Source organism: Phalacrocorax carbo, chromosome 11, assembly GCF_963921805.1.
Source record: "Phalacrocorax carbo chromosome 11, bPhaCar2.1, whole genome shotgun sequence".
Lineage (NCBI taxonomy): Eukaryota > Metazoa > Chordata > Aves > Suliformes > Phalacrocoracidae > Phalacrocorax > Phalacrocorax carbo.
This window is the reverse complement of record NC_087523.1, coordinates 12,210,668-12,235,988: the sequence shown is the minus strand read 5'-3', so window position 1 is coordinate 12,235,988 and position 25,321 is coordinate 12,210,668. Positions and strand designations below refer to the sequence as shown.

Sequence of the window (25,321 nt, the reverse complement as noted above, 5' to 3'; positions counted from 1 at the left end):
CTCGAGCGCTCTGCGCAGCAGCCTTCCTGACCACGTTCTTTCCCACAACCTTACACCTGAACAAGCAACGCTACCCCAAATCACCACACGAACACCATTTTTCTACTGGCACATCTATTCATTTTTAATTGCGTAGAAATTCTGCTTCCAGGTACCAGCACAAAAGCAGTTTATTGCCAAAAGTACAGGAGACAAGGCCCGCTTTCACAAGTGGAAGCCTACCTAGTTTAAACACAAACTCTAGCTGGTGATATGAGGAATCTGAGTCTCTCATGCTGCTGCAGCTCCTCTGAGGGACAGCTCTTCATCAAACCATCTCTGTAAGGACCTGAATAAAAGCTTATGAAGTCCCGCTTCAACATATTCAAGATACATTTCAGTACTGGAGAGCTCAGCCATGGAGTCACACGCTGCTTAAATCCCTCAAGGGCAGCATTTGTGTATCTCGCCGGTCCGCATGCAGTTACAAAGAACAGAGACAAGGAGCGCACGCTTCCAGCACAACTTCACGTGGTCTCTCAGACTGGAGTGGGCTGAATTCCAGTCAGACACTGGAAAGATAGGCTTTGGAACAAACAACAAATTTTATTGAAAGAAAAGAAACAAACCCAGATCGCAACTGGGAGACCGAGGTCCCCAGCCACCTCTGTTTTCTGTGGACGCTTTAGGTTAACCCTTCAAGCTTTGCGTCTTTCAATCAAATGTGATCCGAAAACTGCGCTCTTGCTCCTTGCGGCGGCTCTCGCAAACCTTTGTCACCTCTTCTACCTTTCTCTGCAGCACGGCTGTGGGAGAAACAAGCGATTAATCTTACCATCACCCTAAAACACAAACCTGCACTGCTTAGCCTGCAGAATGAGAAAGAAAAACATTTTGACTTTGACAGTCACTCAGGTTTGACAGTGCACAAAGAAGGACAAAAACCCAACACAAAGCCCTGCTAACCCTCCAAGGCAAAGACGACTGTCGAAAAAGTATTCGGAGGCATTCAGGGAAAAGGCAGCCAGGATCGGGAGAGTCCTGGGACACGCTGTTGACACTGTTGGCCATGCCGGTTTGTCGTAGTTCCCGGGCACTGCGTCAGAGGGCAGAGCAAACCCTCCCTGAACAGGAACTGCAAGCTGGTCTGCAGCTGGAGAAAAAGCAATTGCTCTAGAAACCAGCTCTCCCTACCCACCTCCCGCTAAACTCGCTCTGAACTGCGCAAGTTACAGGCAAACCACACAACCCGTTAGAAGTATATACGTGCTTTCCTGCAGCATCTCACACAGCCATTACAAGCTTTTGACGTAAACACAGAAAAGACAGTACAAGCACATAAAGAGCTGCAGAGCACTTGCAGCCACAACACAGATCATCTGTTATTTGCAGACCACTGATCTGGAAGTACGTAAGCCACTGATTGATCATCAACTTTAAATGCAGCAGGCATCGCAATATACAAAAAGTCCTGGCACAAGCCAAAGCAGTTTCTCATTTCATTCCACGGAAGCTTATCAGAAGCTATTCAACAGGGCTGCGGCATTATGTCAGCCTGTGGCTTCATGAGAGAGACTCCAGGTTAGCTTTTATTTCGCACAGCACGCCAAACCCAGAATCTCCCAGTAACATATTAAGCAACACGTTTCAGTTTGTCACTTTTCAAAAATCCTCCATACAAAAATTATTACGGCATAAAATGGCAGTCTGCTTCACTGTCTCACAGATACCTCTCGCTCAACTCACAATTCGGCTCTGACTACAAAAGAGAAGACTTCCTGGCCTCTCAGGAAGAGGCAGAAGCTCAGAGCAAGGCTTTGCCCAAACGCTCCTTCCACTTGTGGAACCAGCACCACCCTGCGTCCACCTTCAGCAAGTCCATTTAATTGCGGCAGCGTAGGTTAACAGCCATTTGAATCAAGGGCCACAGCGGCACATAACTGTTTAACAAGTCAGACAAGTTAAGAGCCACTGGGCATGAGTATGCCTAGAAAAGACCACTGGCTGTGGGAAACAGTCATGGAGGTGTTCCACAGGAAACAAAAGTTGATAACATCACCTGCAGCACGAACGTCCTACTTCTGGTTTTGGGGGGAGGAGTGGTTAATTATTTTTTGTCCATACAGAAAGGATGTTAAGGAACGTGTCCTTCCCAGGCCTACTCAATTTACTAATGGCAAGGGCTACTTGAAGGGCTACTTCAAAACGGCACCATTTGACCACCCTACCACTTCAGTGCACACAGTAGCAGGAATTCTCCTCCTCACCAAGAACCCCACAGAAACAGAGAGATACGTTAACCTGCTTTAAAACTGGCAATTTCCTAGGCTTATTGCTTCTTTCTTGTCTGAAAGTGAAATGAAGATGAACCGTTTCTTCAGATGTACATTTCCCAGCACAGAGAATGAATCGTGATGAACTGATAAGACAGTTTCATCGGTACTGAATGACAGAGGAACAAATGGGTCTCCTGTCTAGGAAAATTCAAAGGAAACAGGCTGCTGTTTTCACACACCTTCTCTAAAGTCAGACTTCTGACGCCTCAGGAGCTGCACCCGATTTCCCGATACAGGCAAGTTTGGAAGGCAGAAATTAGCATATATGTTCTGGGACAAAAAGCCAAATTAAATCCTGACCTAAGCCGGTAATATACTACTAAAACATGGACAGTACTATGCCTGCTCTCACCCAGCAACGACACCAGCTGCGGGCACTTTCTCAGCACAACAGCCAGACACTGCAATGTGGTGCTGGTGAGAAGAGCACTGCTTTATTCTGCCATGCCCCCGTGTGGCTGCTAACATCAGTTAAAATCAAAACTGCGTAGAATTCCTGAACCCCTCACAAGGAGGCACTCCCTGTGAGAAAAGTTCCTTTTCCTGTTTGCTTTTAGTATGCTACCACGATATACTAGTGAAGGGTGATGATCTGCGACAAGAACAACAGTAACTTCGCCATCGAGTTTTCACTACCGAGTGCATCTTCCGCTCCGCACTACAGCTCACGTTATTGCTCCTGTGAAATTCCCACACTCCAGAGTTACCACGCACGTAGATAAATGCATGCTGCTCAGTCTTACCCGGATATGGCTTTCCTGTTGGGGGCGGCGGGAGGATGGTCACATTAAACACACGCACAACCCCCCCAGTCCTCCCGTTCCAAAGGGAAACCCCACAACAGTTTAGAAGTTGACAGATTTAACCTTAGCTTGACAGAACAAAGCATAACGTTTTCAAGTCCTCTGCTTTGCACTGATGCTTTTCAGTCAGTGCTTTTTGGTCGAACACTAGCAGTTCCCGGGAATTACTTCTCAGCAGAGGCCTTCAATGCGCATGAGGAGAATTCAAGCACAGAAGGGACCACTGTAATTGAAGATGCGGAGGAGAAACTTCCTCAGGGATCTCCAGCGACTCATTTATGATCAAGAAACACTTGCACACATGCCACATGCTTCCAACTTACATTCCCCAAAAGCTGCAAGACGACCCTCACCTGAGTTCTGGTCAATCCACTGCAATGAATCCATGTGTGCATTCAAAATCTTACAGATCTGCTGAAGCTGAGCACAAAGAGAAGGTGCAGGTCAGTTGTTACATTACATAAAAACCAAGAGCAGAAGACAACAGCCTGCCCGTCCCTGCCTTTGGAACACGGATGCGGTCAAATTTCTCATACGTACAGCTCCACTAACTTAGCAGCCACTTTCCCAGGGAAGCCTGCACAGCGCCTCTGTTGCTTTGCTTCTCTTTACCATCAACAAAACTGACAGGTTTAGAGTGTACATACGCTTGTGTCTTAGGCTTATTCCAATTTAGACCTAGGAACCACTGCAACGTTCAGCACCTTAGCCCTGGGGTGGCAAAAGTAAAAAGGAATGGGAAAAAACTCAGTCTGCAATACTGAAAGGAAATGTTTACTCAGAAAAAGCTTCTCAAGTAAAGCCACAAGGAGTACTGAAGATCCATTTAATACATATCAGGAACAGCTGACAATTCAGATCTTGTTTTCATGAGGATACCAAAGTAGTAAAAGGAAAAAGCAGCTACGGAGGGCGCTCGGAACAAAATCTAGATTTGTCACAAGGAGGATGTGAGTGGTGGAGCATGTAGCTGGATCAACGTTAAACAAAGCTGCTGAAACAAAGCTGTAATCTAGGCAAAAAGTAGACAATAACAAACATCCAGAGTACGTACCAGGATGAGATACCCTGAAAATTATTAACAGAACTGCAGAGTAAGTATGCGAGTCAGGCTGGCTCGTGCTGTGCTATAATGCAGGTTTAACAAAGAGAACCAACCCAAAGACGAAACATAATACCCTTCCAAGCTTGGAACCACAAGCAGCAGAGTATCCACGAGCGGACAAACAAAGAGGTACAGCTGTTAAATAACCTTTGTCTCTTACCAACATATAAAAAATAAAGTTTGGATTTACCGGGTCACTCGTATCTGCTGGGCCTCTTGATGTATTCAAGTGTTCAGTGATGTCCTTCAGATCTTGGGCCATACGCTTCAACTGAGCATCTATGTTTTCAGCCAGTTTATAGCTGCAAAACACACGGGAACCAAGCTCAGAATATTTCACGTGAACTTCAGAACACCTCCTCCCAGTCACCCGTTTGGGCCATCAGAACTAGCTTCCATGCCTTTCAACCACGGCTGGCAGATACGTGGGAACAGCACCACGAGAGGCATTCTATCACACAGATGAAGGAACTCCTTAACCTCCTTCTCTTGACAGACAGAGGGAGACAGACAAGCAACAGTATGGAGGGCCTTCTGGAAGGTTTTGTCAGAACTGAGGGAACCAGCTAGTCCAGACTCTTCAAGGTTTCTCTCTCCTGAACCAGACAAACACTTATTTTAATTACCCTGCTACAAATCAACACGTAAGGCTTACAAGGACACCTTGAGCCACACATAATGCGTTCTGCTCTCATCACTTCTGTCACTACATCGTCACTAGTTTTCAGAGGTTATGCCAGAATTAGTAACCTTTGCCCAGGCAGCTGATTAGACCGACACCCAAACAGGTTTTCATGCTGATTCAAGGGCTTCCAGTTGCAATTCCCCTATTTCTAATGCGTAAAATCTAAGCTGCCGTGTATAAAACAGGACTATGTGTTTGACAAGGGCCATTCGTAGATCAATACTGTCACGCATCCCAACTCTACTTCTTGCTGACTGATCATCGCCACATCAGTCTGCTCATCACAAGTCCAAAGCAGATTTTTCCCTCTTACGTCCTCTCCCGTTCTTCATCCGCATGCTGCAAGTAGATAGTCCCACTCTGTTCCTTCACAGACTCCTCCAGGGGGGTCAACAAGTCTTCAAGCTCTTTCTGCTGGGACAGAATGAAGTCTAGCTCCTGATCCAGTCTGAGAAGAGAAAACGTTACAGCCTCCACTTAGAGATTACATACATTCTAGATTGGCCATACCACAATGCAACAAGATGCACAAAAAGAAACAAAATCATCCCAGGTGTTCATGGCTCCATACCTCTTCTGATCAAGCTTCACTTTCTCTACTTCTCTGTGTAATGAAGTAATCTGGAAACAGAAGACACTTAGTCAAACTGTGAAAACTCAAAAGTCCACTCATAAAAGAGCAGCGGTAGAACTGAGAAAGCAGCACCACGCAAACGTCTACTAGAAACAAGGAACAGTTACGTCGGGATTTACAGACCAAAAATTCAACAATGGAGGTTTGGCTTTCAAAGCTACACCCTAAGATAACTTGTTATCACAGTGAAAACTCACAGACTTCCAAGCTCCAGTGCCTACACAGCATACAGGGAGTCTTTCACAAGCATCCAGACATAATTCTCATCTGGATTTTCACAAGTAGAAAGTCCCGCTAGATGGCTTGTTGCCTCTGTAACAGTTAAGGCCTTTAAGGAGCTAAGCAAGCAAGATCAGGTTACACTGGATGTCACCTTACCTTCTCACCGTTCTCTATCAGCGTCCGATCCCAGGCATTAACTTGCGTGGCTTGATGGAGAAAATGTTTCTCTTGGTCTTCCAGTTCCAGGCTCCACTTGTTTATCAAACTCTCCAGCTGGGCATAGGTCATCACTGGAGGCGCGCTGAGAGGAAGTGCGAGACAGTACAGAACACAAGATCAAAAACCAAACTATAGGCATGACACCACTCATTTCCCCCTCCTCCACCAGATACCAGCATTAATACTGCCTCTCGCCTCAGAGAGAAAACAGTCGGTTGTTACAAAATACCCACCTGGTGGTTGTTGTGGTTATGGCCGCTGTAGAAGTCCCAGCTCCAATGGCGCCAGCGGAAGTTAACGGCTTCAGATTCAAAGCAAAGCCAGAAGCAGAAGTAGTGCCTGAAAGAAGAGATTGTGGAAGAAACAGATTAATGGGGCAGAAATGAAACACAAAACACCTCTCCCTAACACTCCCTGCAAGTCTTTGCCCTCTCCCTTCCCCCATCGGGACACCTCTCCCTCACCTCTTAGACCAGTTCTGCACCTGCACAGGCAGGCTGGAGAAGGAGCAGCTAACCCATTTACTTCGCTTGCTCCAATCCAGAACATCAAAGCCAAAGTGCCTTTGCTGTGCACAGGCTCTCAGGAGTCACAAGGAACTGTGCATTTGGAGAGACGGAAAAGGAGGATCACAGAAAGAAATACTGTGTTATTTTCAGTTGCTGGAGGGCATCAGAAATCAGAACTGCTGTGCTACCACACCAGCATGGCCCTTTACGCTACTACAGAGCAATGAAGTCAGGCTTCCTTCTCTTCAGCTACTTCTAGCATCCAGTTCTTACTGGTGGCAGTGCTTGTTGCAGCAGCTGTTGTTCCAGGAACTTTTAAGCCAAATCCAAGCGTTCCAAGACTGGACGTCCCCGTGGAAGGGGCACCAACTGTAAACAGAAGACAACACAAAGAGTTTGTGTAACCCATTAAATACAGTGCCCCTTTGAAAAGCTCCACCCTGCCCGCTCACCCACCTCCAACTGGTCTTTATTTCTATTAGGCAGGGTCACCGCTCAGTGGAAGGATCACCCAGACACAACAGGAAAAAAGGCAGGCTGAAGCTACCAAACAGCCAGAATGCTCTGCGATTCTCCCAGGAAAGTTATCAACACAGGTGCCAAGCTACCGTCGCTCCTCCTTACCAGTGTTAGATAATTCAAAATAGAACTGCCATCAAACGCCAAAATAAGCAAAGGGTACTGGACGCTGGCAGGCAGGAAATGCAATCTCTGCAGGAGTCTACTTGCTAAAGCAATACAGTTGCACATACTACAGGGAAAACGCTGCTCACATACATCTCGGTTGCCTGGAAACAACCCACCTATTATCAGCTAAGGACAAGGTTTCAGACATCGTGATGAACAGAGAACGCCCGTTAGCTTAAAAGCATTCTTAAACACTAAGATTAGGGTCACCTCTGGAACTACAGTAGCAACGCAAGCACTGTAGAGCTTCTAAAAATACAAGTTGTTAGGCTGGTATGCAAGGTACCTGCAAACTGTAGGTGCTCAGAAAACAGACACTGTTTCCCACTATAAAAATCATTTCACAGGAAGAAACTGGCCAGGTATTACCAGAGGAACTTGTAAACATACAGCTGTGTCAATACTACTCTCTAACCACACTGCATCTCCACTGTCACAGGCCACTGTTCCTAAAGAAGTGTGAACACCTAATGCAAGAGGCAAAGGCGGACGTAACCACACTCAGGGCACTGGGGTCTGGAAGACAGCAGCTAAACATCACTGGAAGGCTCAGCTGCGGCGATACTACCCAGGCAGAGAAATAAAAAAATCCACGTACAGCTCAAACTGCTGCTTGCCCACTCTGAATCTAAAGCGACCTTTGGTTGGAACAAAACCCTCCCATATCACCCCAGCATCTGCGGCTCCATTACTGACAGGTAGCACCAACCACGCTGCTCGTTTAGTCCCCCAGTGGGTAAAAGCCGTACATTCTGACTTACGTGAGAGGCCCGTGGTGGTAGAAGACGTCGATGCTGAAGAACTCGCTACAGACGCAAACAACGTAGGCCCCCCTGAACCAAGAACGGAGGTTGTGGTGGTGGAGGCTGTTGTAGCAGCTGTGGATGGTACTACAAACAGAAAAAGCATAGATCTTGTACAGTCAAGCTCAGAATGGGATACAAATTTGCCTATCTACACCGGGTCTATATGGATGTAGGAATTTTAAACTATTTTTCCTCTTATTCTACCTCAACGCTATCTCCTTCCCAACGTACCCTTTAACCTTGAGCTCTAGCAAGAAGTACAGAACAGAACCTGGCTCGTGGGGCGCAATAAAAAATATAGGATACTAAGTTCAAGGGCTGTATGGACTGTCACAGATTACCGATGCCGTTGCAAATTCACAGTAACAAACACTTCTAGCCCATTTCCAGACTCCAGTTTAGAAAACTATTCCCAGAAGGACAGCAGACTCACAGAGTCTTGAGTAATTCACTGCAATTCGCATAAAATCACATCCTACCTCCCAGTTTGGTTCCAAAGGACAGAGCAGGTCCCTGGCTGGTACTAGTAGTCAGTGTTGCCGTGGGTGCACTAGTGGCTGCCGTTGAAGGCAATGACCCAAAGTTTAGACCTGGAACGAGTCACATAAGTAAAATAAAAGACCAACCTTCTACTACAGAGTTTCCACTGATCTACTACTGTAGTTTCCACTGATCACAGCAACAGTCAAGTTAGAAGCAATAACAAGAAAAAACATTCATAGTCAGCGTAACAAATACTCTGCGCTACTGGCCGGGTTTCAGCTGGGATAGAGTTAATTTTCTTCACAGTAGCTAGTATGGGGCTACGTTTTGGATTTGTGTTGAAAATGGTGTCGATAACGCAGAGACGCGTTAGTTGCTGCTAAGTTGCGCTTACACCAGCCAGGGACTTTTGCAGCTTCCCATGCTCTGCCGCGGGCCAAGAAGCTGTGAGGGGAGCGGACACAGCCAGGACAGCTGTCCCAAACTGACCCAAGGATACCCCACACCATGTGACATCATGCTCAGCATATAAAGCTGGGGGAAGATGGAGGAAGGGGGACATTCGGGGTGATGGCCTTTGTCTTCCCAAATAACCATTACCCTTGATGGAGCCCTGCTTTCCTGGAGATGGCTGAACACCTGCCTGCCCATGGGAAGCAGTGAATTAATTCCTTCTTTTGCTTTACTTATTAAACTGTCTTTATGTCAACCCACGAGCCTTCTCACTTGTAGTCTTCTGATTCTCTCCCCCATCCCAATGGGGGGGAGCGAGCAAGTGGCTATGTGGGGCTTACTTGCCAACGGGGGCTAAACCGCAACTGCTGCCCAGGAAATGAACCAGGGCTGATGAGCTCACTACCTACAAGGGCTTTCAAGAATGATTCTATCACAGATGAACATCACACCCACCCCAGAGCTGACGACCTTCTCTCTGAGGACAGCGCTATCACACCAACAAGTAAATCAAAAGCTGCAAACCTAACTTTTGCCAGACTCTGCCACGGCAGGCAGGTTCTTGCCACGGGAAAGTGAAACAGTGGTTTAGCACAAAAATCAGCCAGACCAAGGTGCTGTCCTGAAACACTTCCCCAAACACATGCTTTGCTTGGCCAGACTGCCCTAGGCAAGAGACAAACTCTCTAGCTCAGTTAAACACATGTTCAAACTCTGCCAAGTACTGTAATGTGAAGAAACAAATGGATTCAGGCACACCTTCTGGGATCCTAATGGATGGGGTTTTCTGTCTGCGTTACCTGCTGGCCTCAAAAAACAAATGATCGGTACAAGTCCAGTAAGACATGAGGTTGGAGACATCTACTTCCCAGGAAAGCAGCGTGCTGAAGGCTAAAGAGCAACTATAACTCACCACTGAAGGGCCTGGGTAAGCATGTCAGAAAAACCACTGACTCCAGCCACTCGCTTTGTTTCACACCAGCGGAAGCAGGAGGCTGCAGAACCTCCACACCATCCCTGGCTGCCCTCCCTCCCCTCTGACAAGCGTCCTCAACACAGCTCCCATTTCAAGCCCAGGCACCCACCTGTGGACTGCCCCCCTAGGCTGAAGGGGGCTGCTGACTGGGTGGCAGCTCCTAAGCTGGCAGCAGTGGTGGCAGCAGCCGCGGGTGCCGTTCCAAAGGTCAACCCTGTGGACGCTGCTTGTGGAGCCGCCGTGCCAATGTTGAAGCTGTTTGTTCCGGCCTGAGTTGTGGTACCACTGGAGAACGTAAACCCGCCAGTTGTCCCAGACTGAGCGGAGGTGGTGGTGGCGGTGGTGGCGGCGGTGGTGGTGCCCGCAGATCCAAATACAAAGCCAGAAGGGGCTGCTCCTTGACTTGAGGGCACGCTGCTCGGTACAGAGCTACTAAATCCAAAGCCCCCTGTCATTCCAGTAGCTTGAGTTGCAGTGCTGCCTCCAAAGTTCAGTTTTGGTGCATTTGCCCTAGAGAAGAAAAGAAAAAAGCCAATCTGTTTGAGACGTACGCCCAGTCAAGTACTGAGTCACCTTTCTCGCAGACCGTTTGCTGACAGCAGAAACCACCTTGCAAAAAGGGACGCACTTGACCAGGTTTGTGTCTCAGTTTTGGCAAAGACTGTACCCCAACTCCTGTCATGGGCAGCCCTCTGTCAAGTCTCTTGATAATGACTCCCTCTTCATTCCCTCCACCCATCCAGCCACCAGAAGACCCTCAAGGCAGCGTAAGCAAAGGTGCTTATTCTCTCAGCCCCTAAACACCCTTTTCACTTCCTCTACACAAGATGCTTTTTTTTTTTTTTTTTCAACTAACTTCTACTGCTAGCCCCAATCTGAGCTCCCTTCCCACTGCTCCCACCTGGCAAGCTTCAATAGCAGCAGTTCAGAAGAATCACTTCAGAGACTACAGCCTTTCCTAAGGGCAGAATGGTCTCACTCGGCTGAAGAAACATCCCGAGCTCTCCACGCTCCCATTGGAAAGGGCAAGACATTTTATGCTCGGATGCAAAGCTTTATCATTTCTTCAAGCCAGCGCCTGTACCCCAACTGCAGACCGAACTGTGGAACTGCTTCTTCTTAACACCCATCCGAAAACGTCAGCACCGACCAGCAACGGGTCTCACCGAACGCTTTTCCCAAAGTGCTATAGCGCAGCGGGAACCCTAAGGCATAACACCAACAGCTTTGCTCGCTGGAGAATTTCTCGCAAAGCGCTTCCGAAGCAACGAGGGGGCATCACCCACCCGCCCGCCCGCCCGCAGCGGCCAGGGCCGCTCCGGAAAGCCAGCGCCCCCACCACGGGCCCGGCCGGCCCCCGCGCCGCTCACCCCAGCGGGAACACGTTCGCTGCCGGCGCCGCCGTGCCCGTGCCCGTGGCCGGCGTCCCGAAGCTGAAGCTGGCGGGCTGCGCGGCAGCGCCCGGCGTGCTGAAAGAGAAGAGCCCGGCGGGCTGGCTGCTGGCGGGCGGCTGGGCCGCGCTCCCGAAGCTGAAGCCCCCCGACGCGGCAGGCGTGGAGAAGGAGAAGCCGGTCGTGGCCGTCGTGGCGGCCGTCTTCGGCGTGCCGAAAGTGAAGCCGCCTCCCGCCGCACCCGACCCGAGGCTGAACTGGTTCATGGCGGCTGCGGCCTGCAGGAGCACGCACGGCCACCGCCGGGACACCCGGGCGCGGGAGGGGACGACGGCGGCGGCCCAGCCCAACCCCGACCGGCCCCGCCGCGCCGCACCGCACGGAACCGCGGCGCTCCCCGATGACGCACGTTGCCGCCGCCGCCGCTCCGCGCCCGCCCCTCTCCGCCACCGCCCAGCCACCGGCCGGGGCTTCCCGCCCTCAACAGCTATTGGCCCCTCCCGCCGCCGCTCGCGGCCGGCGCGGCCGCATTGGCCCGCGAGGCGGCAGGAGGAGGGGCGGGGCAGCGGCGCCCCGTTGCCGCGGTGACGGGGGACGCGTCCGGTGCCGGCGGGCGGCTCCGGGCCGTGAGGCGGCACCGCGGCCTTCGGGCGGGTCAGGGCGGCTGTGCGCTGCCGCTGCGGCGCGGCCGCCCCGGTGCCCCCACCGCGGGGTCGGGAGCCACGGTGAGGGCGGGTTTCCGCCGGCCCCGAGCTTGGGCCCGGAGCCAGAGCTGTTCTAAACCCGCCTGGAGCACGGCGGGTGGGCAGGCACCCTGCACGAGGACCCTTCCTGGCGCCTCAGGGCGAGCGCTGAGCCAAGGTGTTCTGCCGCCCTCGCCCTGGCTGCGGCTTCTGTAAATCCTTGTTCACCCTTTGTTTACCAGAGCTAATAGTCGCTCTAAGGATGGGCAGTGATTGCAATTAATGCCTGTGGAGCAAGTCTGTAGGTATGGAGATGAAGGGTTGATTATTTTCTGTTATATATACATGCAGCAGGAAAATTATGCTTTACAGTCTGTACAGAGCACATTTTGCTCTGTCTTCATCTGTCACTTGCTTTTTCTGCAGAGGTAAGCAGTGGGTATTGCTATGGACAGTGTTTCCTCAGGCTCTTCTCTGCAGTTCCTTGCCAAACTACTTCGTGATCCTCAAGAAGAAGATGATGATGATGATAATGAACATGTGGTGAGTCTTACATGTGAAATGCTGCTTCTTTTACACGTTTTACTATAGCCTATCCTTGTTAACTGAGGAGAAGCAAGGTCCTTTTTCCCAGAGTGAGTAAAAAGAGAATTAAAACCTTAGAAGGTTTTGGACTGATTGAAACAGCTAGCAGATACTTTTAGGGTAACTAGCACTTGAAGGAGAGAATAAGGAAAATGTCCCAGGAAAACAAGGAGAGATTGTGACCACAAAGTGGGAGGGAGATTTAATTTTTCAGCCTGAAGGAAATGAGAACATGTATTTAGAAGACCTTCAGATACTTTACACTTCCCCCTACTTTTCCCTGAAGTGTGCCAGAGATGAAGACAGTTACATCTTAATACTTTATATGAAGGAAAAAAAGTTGCTGCTCAGCTTCTGAGTAAAAACTAAACTAGCCAGAGGCAGTTGAGTGTACTGTTGAAGAACTGTAGAGATAATTGATCATCAAAGTACAATAGATGTGTTGGTGACTGTAGAACGATTAAGGAGAGAAATATCTTTTCATTCTTCTATATCAGTTCATCTCAGGACCAGATAAACATACATTGTTCCTGCAAAATGCAACTGTTGCTTTCATCTAGGCACACATGTGTGCTGGGGGGAAATATCCCAGGAGGGACACAGATGCCAACAATCACAATGTGGAAGGCCTCTGTGAAGGCTCAAAACTTTGCCAAGTCTCTTAGGATCTTGAACAAGTCATGTTACGACATGGATAACAAAAATGGTAAATGCTTAGTGTTCCTCCAAATCACTCCTCAATAAATAGTCAGCTGGCTGACCCAGCACTTCGGTACTAGTAGTGGCAATGGTAGTAATATTTGGAGTAAAAGGGGTCTGTATCCCTTGAAATTTACTTTCAGTAGGTGGTAGATGTGGTCCTTCACACTCTAACTGCCCTTCAGCTGTTTAATGCCTGCCTTTTAAAGCTAGCATTATTGCTACATATCTTTGCAGTAAACATCCTGATTTTAAAAGAATTTGTGTACATCTTATTAATAAAAGGAATGACACCAGAGACAGAAATGGAAAATTGCCACAAGGGATGTCAATTAAGTCTGAGTCAATCTGGGTAAATTGAAATCTTTATTTTGATTTAATTTAATGTTCTGTGCATATGAGGCACTTCTGTCAAACCAAGGAGTCTTCATATACAGAGAAATGCCTCGCATTGGCCTATTAGCACTAAATTGATTCATAATTAGAGGAAAATGTTGTTGCCTCATATGATCTCTACTGTCAAAAGGAATCCAAATGCTGTGATGGGGTTTTCGTGTAGCACCTTTGGTTTCCTGCAATATTTTCATGGCAGGCAAAGCATAGAAATTTTGCCAAAATGCCACGGGAACTAATACTCAAAAAGCACATCTGTCTTAATACTGTGCTTCTGGGAGTCATGCTTAAACCCAGTGTGTCATGGTCACTTTCTGCTGGGTAAGAGTGAAGAACAGCGAATGTTCAGTTGTTCGGTCATGAAAGTGTGGAATAATATTTTTTGGATTCTAGCAGGGATTTGTTTGACCTCAGATAACATTTTATATTTATTGACAGTATCGTTGTTACTGAGTTGTGCTCTATGAAAATTTATTGAAGTTCCATTTGTCTTTTTTGCAGCCACACTGTTCTTTTAGCGCCATGACTCCTGGTAGCATTGGACCAGTAAAGAAAGAGACCACTGGTAAGGAGGAGTGTTTTTATGTTTTGGCGTTCAGTCCTGTGTTAGCAGACTGTAACACCTGTAGTAAGTAACCACTGATGATGGGGTTTGCTTCAGAAAGAGTGGTCGCTGACCTTTGAGATGGAAATAGCATTACATTTTTATAATTACACTGTAAAATTCTTTTCCTGAAAGTTGTACTGCAGAATACACAAAGAGAAGCAGAAAGGGTAACTCCAGAGCACAGCAGCCTCAAGTGGTGATGATAAAGAGGATACAGAGCATAGCCTGGTCACAGGCTGATGGGAATCATAACTGAGCAGCAAAAAGCTCCATAGAAGTACTCTCGTTGAATTGTTAATGCTCACTTAGAGCAAACAAGGAAGATGGACTTCTAAGTAATCCCCTGAAAGGCTCATCATGGAGTAAACCATGGAACTGAGGCTGTGCCTATGAGGAGGAAGAGCTATGAAGTATACCGTGAAATGCAGTCATACCATATTCGCGCCAAAAGTTTCACAACCCTATTTAGACTACACATGGGAAGAAATAGAAGCTTTTTTCAGTGCTGCCCTCAACAGAATGAGAGTCATTTTTCAGTTATTCTCCTTCCTGCACCTAATTCTTTGCCTGGAAACCCTGGACATTTACATGCTTTACCTGACTCCAGGTGTTCTGGCATCATATAAAAAGGCAGACTGTCAGACAGTGAGAACAAATACCTTGAGTGTTGCTAGATTTGTCTCAACACCCTGGATTCTACTCAGGAAAGAAAGGAAGACAAGTTTAAGCTTGGCAAAGTTAATGAAAAGTTATTCCTGGAGCTAATGCGGTCATGTTATTGGGTAGCTTAGTTATGAGCCATAAGAAAGGTCAACAAGGACCAGGATGAGTATAGCAGGAAAGGAACATGGCAAATATAACAAATAGAGTATTTTTGCTTGGGATTCCAACAATAACCAAATGTTCTACTATAAAAACCTTCAAGCTGTAGATTTACCAGCTTACTAGAAAATACATTTTTCCATGTAGTGCAGGCAGAAACCATAGTATTCTGCCTGTGAACTTTCATGTGTCTTCAATACCTTACCTGGGCTATATTCAATAATTAATGGGAAAAACTGGATTTCTATGTGAGGAGGAGGTCCTTTTGTAAATTACTCTGCTCACTTAAAAATCTCATGTCAGGGGGCTTGGGGAAGATTAATATTTCATACTTCTAGACGTTACCCATTTTGAAGTGCAAGATATTTTATGCCTGAAAGGAGGATTTCCTTGACACAGAGGTTGGGTAAAGGAGATTTAAGGGAAGTGAAGAGAAAACGTCCTCCCTCTGCAAATTTTCATTCATTAAGATACTGAGGTGAAGGAGGCTCTAGTCATTAACTAAAATGCTGTTAATACAAAGATTTTTCTAAAGCCTAGAAAAATCTAAGTTTTCAGCAAACCTAGAGGAACATAGATGTTCCAAAATATGACAGTGATTTTTCTCATCACTTACAGGTGCTTTTCAAGTGAAATCTGAAAATGGGAAAACTATTTGGAATACAGAGGAGGTCCCAGAAGAATCTGAATTTGATGATACCTGGGACCCTAGAGAACAGCCAGAGTAAGTGAGCTGAGATTACCTGCATGGGCTTTACATAGCGTTAACGGAAATATGAGTTAAATAGCATCTACTGCATTTGAGTGAAACAGCCATCTGAAAAGCTTGTGTCATGGAAGGAGAAAGGAAGGATATCGATGTTGCATCTAAAGCAACATGTGAGGAGTGATTTTAACCTCTCCCTTGGAAACCTTCTGATTTCATGACAGAAACATAGAGATGTTTTTTTCCATCGTAAGATTATCTGCAGTGTCAGATACTTGTATTAAATGAGATTAGATGGGGCAGTAGGCCAGCAAAACAATTTACTAGCTTTCAAATATGCCATTAGTGTGAAATACCTGTCTTTTCCCACTGCAACATTCATTTTTCATACTCACAAATTCATAAATTACTCCAACTTATATTTGCATGTCAAAGAATTAAGCTCTTTAGAGACAAATAGTGCTACAGGAAGGAAGGCTACGTGCAGGCAGTTTTCTACTTTTAAATTTTGTAATTCAATCTTAGTCTGTCAAGGGACAGCCTAAAACCATTTCCCTTGCTCATAGAAAAACAAAACCAAAAAGTTATTGAAATAGATACAACCACACATGTTAGTTGTAGTTGGTAGAGGTCAGTAAGCCTTCAGGGACAATCCACAAAGCAGCCTTTGCATTTCTAATCTTTGTGTTCTGACACCATATCCTGGAGTGCTAAGTGCTGGAGCAGATGGACTGAAGCCCATGAAGCTGCATATTGTACACTAGTTTGTAGTCCAGAATTCTCATTTTTCTCTGCATATAAGTCATGCCATTAGGTGTTCAATTTCCTGATCTAAACACAGGACTGAGACCCGCCTGAACTTTGACAGCATTCTGAAAATGATTTGGCATTCACCCGTAGACTTACATACAGCCGTTCTTGAAACTATCACCTGTGAGGTATAAAACAAGCTCTCTTTGTATTGTGGGCAGAACAAAAGCTTTTCTCATGCCATTTTTTGACCCTTCCTGTCCATGCTGGGTAAAATGCAGTGCTTCTCTAGCCTCAAGCAATTATGACCTCTGTTGCACAGATGAAAAGAGAGTATTTGTAACAGTTCATCAAATTGAACAAGGAAAATGGCCCAAAAGGAAAACAGATGGCTAGAGAGGTGCATCTAGAGCTATTAGACAGATTTCTCATTGACTTAGGAATTTTTACATACACGTATGAACAGTGAAGATGTGAAAAAGACTTCCCATACACTCTTTCCAACAGCTTAAAGTGACTCGCTGCACTTATTTTGCTTAATTTAGTAGGAGTAATGTATGTTCTAAATACAATCTTTAGTTTGTATTTCCTAGTTCATTAAGTATTAAGAGCAAGGGAGTATGTGATTCTGCATTTTGTAGATGTAGAGGGGTAGAAAATAAATGTTTGCCAAAAGCAAAAGAATTAAAACTTAACCAAAAGAGAGTTATGCTCAGGCTACAAGACTGTTGAATGACAGAACATAACACATATAATTGTGACCGCATCCTTTTCAAATCCATTTCCCAAGAGTTTGTGGTGTTTGACTAGTTGATAACTGTCATGTTCACTTAGGATGCATTTCCTGATCCTGCAAAGGCTGTTTAGTGAAGTAAAGGCAGAAAACTGAGTGCCTTGGAAGGTGCAGTGAATGATCTTCACTTGTCTTCTAGCTATTTCAGTCATGGCTCTGAACAGAAACCCAGTGCAGATGGGTTGAAGACTTGAAGGGAGACTGAAAAGGGGGAGAGACAATGCGATGTGGATATTTACTGTCCTCTGAGAAATACAGTCACCTTTAGTCTCCTGTCCCTTCTCCAGTATTATTAGACAACTACTTCTCTTCCTCAGGTATCAGATTTTATTCAAACAGTGTGTGGGAACAGAGGACGTCTTCTTTGGGATGAGCAGGAAAGATCCCTCCACAGCCTGCTGTGAAGATATGGTGGTGAGCTGAACCTGTATCTCCCATCCCTTCTTTGTGCTCTTTCTCCACCCTTTTCAATCTTGCCACCTTCTTGAGGGACAGAATGTAAACACCAAGCTGTATTGCTGCCTTTGGCCCCTTGTAGGAATTTCTTATAGTTCTTCAAGTATTTGTAGATGTGATTTGTGATCAAAAATTGATTGACAAAATTTGTGATATTTACACTTGCCAATCTGAGGAACTCGTGTATCTCCTCAAGGACCTAGTGTACTCAAAAGAATCTATGCAAATGCATACGCCACATACAGACTTGAGGGAACTAAAAAGTAGCTCCGAGATGAAGTTTCATCTTGGACACAATTTTGGAGGGGAGATGGGCTGGGAAGGAGATGGCTTTCATCTGCCTGCATTTATTACAAGGTATGTGAGTTAGCAGAATGCTACAATACTGACAGTCTTTAAAGTTACAGGTATCAGATCTTGTCCCATTATTATGTGATCAAAGACCTCCCTGCTTTCTGAACTTCAAGACAGGTAGAACTGCTGTGCAATTTTTCTAGTAGAAGCAAGCTGTCCTTGGAATACACAAAGCCAGGAGGTTTTACTGTATGTAAAATACCTGTCAAGTACATTATGAGCTCAGGATTTTGAAGAAAATATGATATCAATACACATCACTAAGCTATTGAAAGCAATCATTATTACTGTCATATTTTCTATGATACAAATTACCTACTCAGAATGTTGGTCTTTGACACTAGCATCAAAATATACATGAAGATGAGATCTTTTGTGGCTTGTAGGGCTACATATCTAATAATCACAGCTTTCCCTCTGCCCATCATTTCAGATTAAAATCAAGCTGCCAGAGACAAAGTACTCGGACATCATATTAGATATCCAGGACAAGGTTCTTGACCTTCGAACTCCGAAAAAGTAAGTGAAACACAACTGATAGAAGTACAGTTAATATCTTGTTTGAAAGGAGATTTAAGCAAGCCTCCAACTGAATGCTGTGTGGAAAGCAAAGCTAAAGATGCAGATCAGATTATTAATTGCACATGAGAAATAGGTATATAGACAAAAACAACTATAGACCATCTGTAGGTGTATAGTGTGCTCGCTTTGAATCTGTGATACTGTTCTAGCAAAAACAGCTTTAAGACAGATTTTAGCTACTTAAACAGCAAGGCTTCAAGGGCTCAAAATGTCTGGCAAAAAACTGCCCATGGTCTTGAAGGACTTATTGGGAGTTTGTTTTCTAAATACTAATTTGTACAAATATATAACTGAAGATGGTAAAAAATGTGCAGATACATTTTCAGAAGTCGAAAGCCAAATTGAGGACATATCCAGGCATGAATGCAGAGATGAAAATGTTACCAGGTTTCCCTAAAAAGATTTCCTTTGAGTTCTTTTTTATAAGTCTATTTCAAACCTACAAAGATAATAAACTAACTGATATAATCTCAGACTTCTCAGTCTTCCTCCATATTTCCCTCTGTGTGCAATTGCTTTGCATGAGATTTCCAGATAATTCCCATGTCTGTTTTGCTTTAAGTCCTTCTTCACAATAGAGTGCTTGCAGAAGAAAGCTTAATCCTCTCTGGGCTGACTTGCTGCATTGAATGGGATGTGGGAAGATCCATATGCGAATAGCTTCCTGCAAATAAATTCAAGGCGCAGGCCATGGATTAAGGCCTGAATAAGTTCTGTCCCTAGTGGACTAACTATAGAAAAGCCACCTTTCTCACAGACAAAACCAGGCTGAGTCGGTTACCACCTGCTTGGATTTAACCCAAAGATGCTATAGAGGTGGAAGAATGTTTGGAAGGGCTAGCTCTGAAACTGGAAAATCAGGAGGAATAATTATTCAGCTAATGACTTGCAGAACCTATAGGTAGTAAAAGAGGTAGCTTAATGCAATGGTGCAGATGTAGGAAAACCTCAGCATCCTTTTTCTTTTGCAGTTCTGTCTTTTTGGTACCTCAGATATGCCATAATCTTCTTAGTATCCAGCTGCCTCTAGTCACAAGCCTAGCAAATAAAAATTTTGCCATAAATCTAATGGTTGCTTGGGTACAGCCTAAGCCAGTGCTGCCTTCACAAATATAAGTGCAAGCCTTCTCAGTATGAAAGGACCAAACAAGATTTCAAGTTCTACATACTGAAAAACACTTTAGTCTCACAGATGTGCAGGAGAGCTCAAAGGAAGTGTTTCCAACTCTGTAGTCCTGGGGCTGATTCTAAGCCAAGCTGATTTTAGGGTCTTCTCCAAATTATAGCAAATGGCTGCCTTCAGTAGGTGTGGTGCAAAGGTGTTTTGACTGTACCTCTTTCAGCCACGGCTCCTACAAGACAGCTGAAAAGAATCAACATGATTTAAACCCCAGTTTAAAGTAATTCCCATCTATGCTACCATGTTGCCTTGTTGGGCTTTATGTAGTTTGGCTGGGCAGATCCCTTGATTCTACAGTGCCCTTGATTCCATTTGCACTGTCAATGGAGTGGAGGTCCAAGACTGGCCCATCATTCATACTGCTAACATATAAGCCTGGGATAAGAGGGGAAGGAGTCCAGACCCTGCATGAGCAACTAAGTTAGAACTGTCATCAATGAGAAGAGTTGAATGGGTCCAGTCTGTGACATCCTGGTGAGGAAATAAACCGGAAGTCTTGTCAGCCATCCCAGAAAAGCTGTATGTCTAACATAAGGGACTGTGGAATAGTTCCGGAACCCAAGATTCAGCCTTTCTTTGTGTATAATGTGCCTGAGCCACAGGTAGGGGATCATTAATCTTCAGTGTAGGTTAAAATCCCAGCAACTCCATAACTCGAAGTCCATTCTCATACCTGAACTGTGCTTTGCAGTGTAGACATATCCTTTGTGAAGCTGGACTGGCCAGAATCTCTAATCAGGCTGCAACACTTATTTCTTTTTACTAGAGAAGACAAACTCCTGAAGACACGTTCAGGCTGTAGGCATTATTCAGATTTTTACCACCAGATCATTATCAATGCAGCTCCCCCTTTCTCTGCATTTAAAATGCAGCACTGTGCAAAAGCAAGAACAGTGGAGAGAGCCCACAATCTATCATTGGAAACCGTTGTCATAGCCACAGCCAAAAGAAAGGAATAGCGTTGGAAATATTCCAGGGCCTGTACACCAGGGCTATGCACCAGGTATTGCAGGAACCCCACAACCTGCCACAAGAATGAAATATACTGAAAGAATGTTCCTTGGTGTACTGATTGGCAAATTGTAAGAGTAACTTGCAGTGCCACCTCAATTGCTCACCTGGTCTGAGACACTGAAAGTCTCTGTGCCCTCTTTTACAGGAAGCTGCTGCTGCATCTCCCCTACCAGGTAGACAGCAAGAATGGTAAAGCTCGTTTTCTCTCTGAAGAGGAGACCTTGGAAGTCACCTTGAGATTATCAAGGAAGTTTGATTTCATAAATTTTGTCTGATGGATTGAGAAAGTTTGCAAAATGTAATCTCTCAGTTTGAAGTCTTCTTGAAACCTAGCTGGTCATGAAATAGTAGCTTGTTTCCCTTGAACAATCCAGGGGGAATATCCCTGGAGAAACTGAATGAGTTAGGAGGAACCTAGCACCCACATGTTCTATAAGCTGAGGCTGTCCAGCTCTTGCACTGCTCTGGTTAATGTTCTGCTTCCTTCAGTCTGATACAGGCTCTGTGAATCAGAAAATAGGAGACTACAATTCTGTAAGCCAGAGAAAGTCTTTCTGTGGTTATGGCTGATAAGTAGCACGATGAGGCTCTGACCAATGGGTCTGGTGCTTAGTTACCGTTGCAAGACTTGCAAGTGGTGATACTCTTGCTTGGCCTCCAATTCTGGGATGGGGATGGTACAGAATGGCCTCTTAGCTACTTCTTGATGAGAAGATCAAAGCTCTTTAGGGGTCCATGTCCACATCTGAGGCTGCTTTACACTGGCAGAACAAAGTAACCAGCTATAGTTGGATTGTTGAACAGCTCAGCTCTTTTGAACAATTTTTGACAATGTGCGGTTTAGTGTCATCTATTCACCTGCCATCCCTCTAGCTATTTTTCTGATCTTTCTTGATTAATAAAAGAATGTGTTCTAATGAACAGTTCCAGTTACCTTTCACTCTGCCTTCTCTGTATTATGTCCTGAGAGACTTCCTAAAAGTGACATAAGAGGAACTTTGCATCACAAAGCATCACTCAAAGGGCTGAAATGTGGCAAAAGCTTCTCTTCAGCCTTCAGGTCCAATCTAAAGCTACAGAGGTGGGTAACCAGAATGTTTCCCTTACTAGCTGCTAGGCAAATATATTCATTTAATGTTGTTGATCATATAGGAAACAGATATTTGCTCAATGGTCAAAATGGAGAGGAAAAGCAGGGTCTTGCATGTTGATGAACTTTAGGTACACTTAACCAAAAGCTTGTAAGTACTTTAAAACCAAAATGGCTTGGGTCCTGCATTCTTCTGGTGTAGAAGTAGAGGAAAATAATTGACCAGCTAGGTTGCAGACAATACCCATGCAGCTAAATTTGTGGCAGGCTGTAATGAGAAGATTAATTCTCCATGATGGATTGAAGACACTGCCGATCAGTTTCCTAGTTTGTTATGTTTTGTCAGGAAATATCAGAATTCACGCTATATTTGTAATATACTGCATTATAACTCTAGTACAAATTAAGCTGGTGTCTGGACATTTCAAGCACTTCCCTTAAAAGTATACCCATTGCTTGGGTCAGAATAATACTATCCAACCTCTGCTTTAGTGTTAATGCGCTGGAAAGCAGATGCCTCAGTTATGATTCATCACAAGCTATCGAATATGCTGATAACACTAAGGGGCTACTTCAATTTGTATTTGCTTAAGTTTCCATAAATTGCATTTGAATGTCTCTTATTCCTACTCTAAAAAGCTGTGGTGGAGGGGAACAGTGTGGTGCATGAAAAGGCTGAGATCATTCCTCCTGACTCAGTTTGTACTGCCTGTGATTGCCAAGAAGTTACAGTAAGGCTGTTTATTGAAAAAAAGGTTGTCTTTGTGGTCTCTAGACAATATGCTGCTTCATTTTTGCATTTCTTATACATATTACAAGAAGAGTGGTAGATTGACCTGTATTTATACACATATGTGTATAAATACACATATATGTATAAATGTGTATAAATACACATATGTGAAGATAACATTTGCCCAAATTTATTCAGAAAATCCATTGCAAAGCAGAGTATAACTCTGCTCTTCTGAGCCCTATTCCAGTGCTCTGTCCACAGGTGATGTTGACTTTGTAGTTGGGAGTAGTGATTTACTAAGCCTTAAATCATAAAGTTCTGGTTAATTTAATGTCCATGTTAGATACTGAAAACAGTGATAAGTTTGCCTTATTGTGCCTCTCTCTGGTGTTTTAGTTTCCTATGGAAATGAGCATATACCATACTGGTATCCATGTCCTATATTCTCCCCAAATATTTTTTAACCTGGGGGTATTTTATCTGCATTCAGGAGACAAAAATCTGAGGTAAGTATGTTTTATAAGAAAGTCATCTGCTGAATAGAAAAGGGAAATACAAATTAGTACTGCCTAAGGGGGAAGTTCTAGTGTGATTTCTTGCACCTGCTGGCCAGTCACTCTGTACACCCGTACTCTAGGCTATAGTAGGTGATCCACACCACTCCATGAGGGGAAGCTGGCAAGTTGGTGACATAGCAGGATAGGGAAGGTATTACAGGGAAAGGGAGATATGCTGGCAGGAGGAAGCTGAAATCCCATTGTTAGGGTATGTGAACACGGGACAAACTCATAGGAAACCAGGCTTCCTATTTTCCACTGCCCAGTGTTATTCAGTATCTTTGTAAGTGATCTGGATAACGGCATCAAGTATAGCCTGATGAAGTTTGCAGATGACACCAAATCGAGTGGGGAAGTAGACACTCCAGAAGGGAGAGCTGCTCTGCAGGAAGATCTGGATAGGCTGGAAGAGCGGGCCAACAAGAACCTTATGAAGTTCAACAAGGACAAGTGTAAGGTCATGCACCTGGGAAAATATAATCCGGGAGTGCAGCACAGACTGGGATCCCCCTGGCTGGAGAGCAGCTCTGTGGAAAGGGACCTGGGGGTCCTGGTGGGGGGAAGCTCACCATGAGCGAACAGTGTGCTGCTGCGGCCAAGAAGGCCAACAAGATGCCAGGTTGCATCAAAAGGGCATCACCAGCAGAGAGAAAGAAGTTATCCCGCTCTACTCAGCGCTTGTCAGGCCACACCTGGAGTACTGTGTACGGTTCTGGTCCCTGCTGTACAAAAAGGATGTGGACAGGCTGGAAGGGGTCCAGAGAAGGGCCACCAAGATGATCAGAGGATTGGGAAGCTGCCATACGAGGATAGGCGGGGAGAGCTGGGTTTGTTTAGCCTTGAGAAAAGGAGGCTCAGAGGGGATCTCATCCTCATGTACCAGTACTTAAGGGGTATCTACAAAGAAGATGGAGACTCCCTTTTTACACGGAGTCCCATGGAGAGGACAAGGGGGAATGGACCCAAGTTGCTCTTGGGGAAGATTCCGACTGGACTTGAGAGGGAAATTTTTCACAGTGAGGACAGTCACCATTGGAATAATCTCCCCAGGGAAGGGGTTGACTCGGCCATGTTGGATGCTTTTGAGATCCGGCTGGACAGGGTGCTGGGCCATCTTGTCTAGACTGTGCTCTGCCTAGAAAGGTTGGACAAGATGATCCCTGAGGTCCCTTCCAACCTGTGATCCTGTGATTCAAAAGGACAAGCTCTGCTGCCTTTGTCAATAGAGTAGAAACACTGGTCTGGGGATGGGCAATTTGCTGTTCTGACTGGGTCTGTTGCCTGAACGCACCATCACTGCCTGGAGATCCTCTCACATTCTTGCTTTCTTTTTATCAAGGAGACCAAGGCTGCCCTAGGCAAAAGGTCAGGGTTTTTTCCATAGTTCATCCCAAGAGGAAACTGGTCAAAAAGACATGTAGGCTCCTGAGCTTCCCAGAAATCTGGAGGCTGCTGCCAGCTACAAGAGAGTTAAGGTTTTTTGCAAGGCTGGAAGGCAGTTTTGCTTTGCTGAACTAGCACTGGCAGAAATCCTTTTGAAGGGGATACAAAACCCCCTTTGCCTCTCAACATCAAAGCTGTTGCCTAAGTGTTGCCACTCCAACACCTGCAGGCATCTTAATTAATCAAAATTATGAGCCCAGTTAAACAACCCAGCCATTAAGCTGCATCCATTAAGCATCATCAAGCTTTATTTGGTTCCCTAAGAAACATCTTGATTAAATGTGTTGCAGTTAAGTAGAGGGTACTGTAGCTGTGGAAATGAGATAGAGGCTGTTTACAGTAGTATCCCAATAAACTGCAGGTTGTCATCTCGCCTCGTTCATGTGTTCTGTCCTGCAGTTGTGATGGCAGAGCCACCACTCCCATTTTGACTTGTTCCTGCCTTCTGTCAGAACTATGGTGTTGTGCTAAAGTACACAGCCCAGCTTGCTCTGTGTTTCACCTCTCTTCATATTCCCCTTTTTCAACTTACTGACCTTCTGAGAAGATACTTTCCTCATTCTGAAGAATTAGAAACGAGAAA

General features: G+C 45.4%; 2 protein-coding genes across 4 annotated transcripts; one reads left to right on the top strand and one right to left on the bottom strand.

The window, feature by feature from the left end:
• Positions 1–565: 565 nt before the first annotated feature.
• Positions 566–11,685, bottom strand: LOC135315362 (nuclear pore glycoprotein p62-like). 2 transcript variants are annotated; one of them, XM_064463138.1, is made up of 12 exons: positions 11,268–11,685; positions 10,007–10,407; positions 8,465–8,575; positions 7,941–8,069; positions 6,766–6,861; positions 6,217–6,322; positions 5,921–6,065; positions 5,480–5,529; positions 5,222–5,356; positions 4,414–4,525; positions 3,472–3,538; positions 566–785 (listed from the first exon to the last, which is right to left on the bottom strand). In XM_064463138.1, exons 1-12 carry the CDS (start codon positions 11,552–11,554, stop codon positions 694–696), a joined length of 1,731 nt encoding a protein of 576 aa, XP_064319208.1. In that variant the 5' UTR covers positions 11,555–11,685; the 3' UTR covers positions 566–693. The 2 variants fall into 2 exon arrangements, with proteins under 2 accessions (XP_064319208.1, XP_064319209.1); XM_064463139.1 differs by lacking the exon at positions 8,465–8,575.
• A 44-nt stretch (positions 11,686–11,729) lies between these two features.
• DNAAF6 (dynein axonemal assembly factor 6) lies at positions 11,730–21,833 on the top strand. Of its 2 annotated transcripts, none has more exons than XM_064463140.1 (7): positions 11,730–12,013; positions 12,398–12,514; positions 14,150–14,213; positions 15,696–15,801; positions 17,644–17,740; positions 18,570–18,655; positions 21,058–21,833. In XM_064463140.1, the coding sequence occupies exons 2-7, from the start codon at positions 12,419–12,421 to the stop codon at positions 21,185–21,187; spliced, it is 579 nt and encodes a 192-aa protein (XP_064319210.1). In that variant the 5' UTR covers positions 11,730–12,013; positions 12,398–12,418; the 3' UTR covers positions 21,188–21,833. The 2 variants fall into 2 exon arrangements, with proteins under 2 accessions (XP_064319210.1, XP_064319212.1); XM_064463142.1 differs by lacking the exon at positions 11,730–12,013 and adding an exon at positions 12,026–12,276.
• The last annotated feature ends 3,488 nt before the right edge of the window (positions 21,834–25,321 follow it).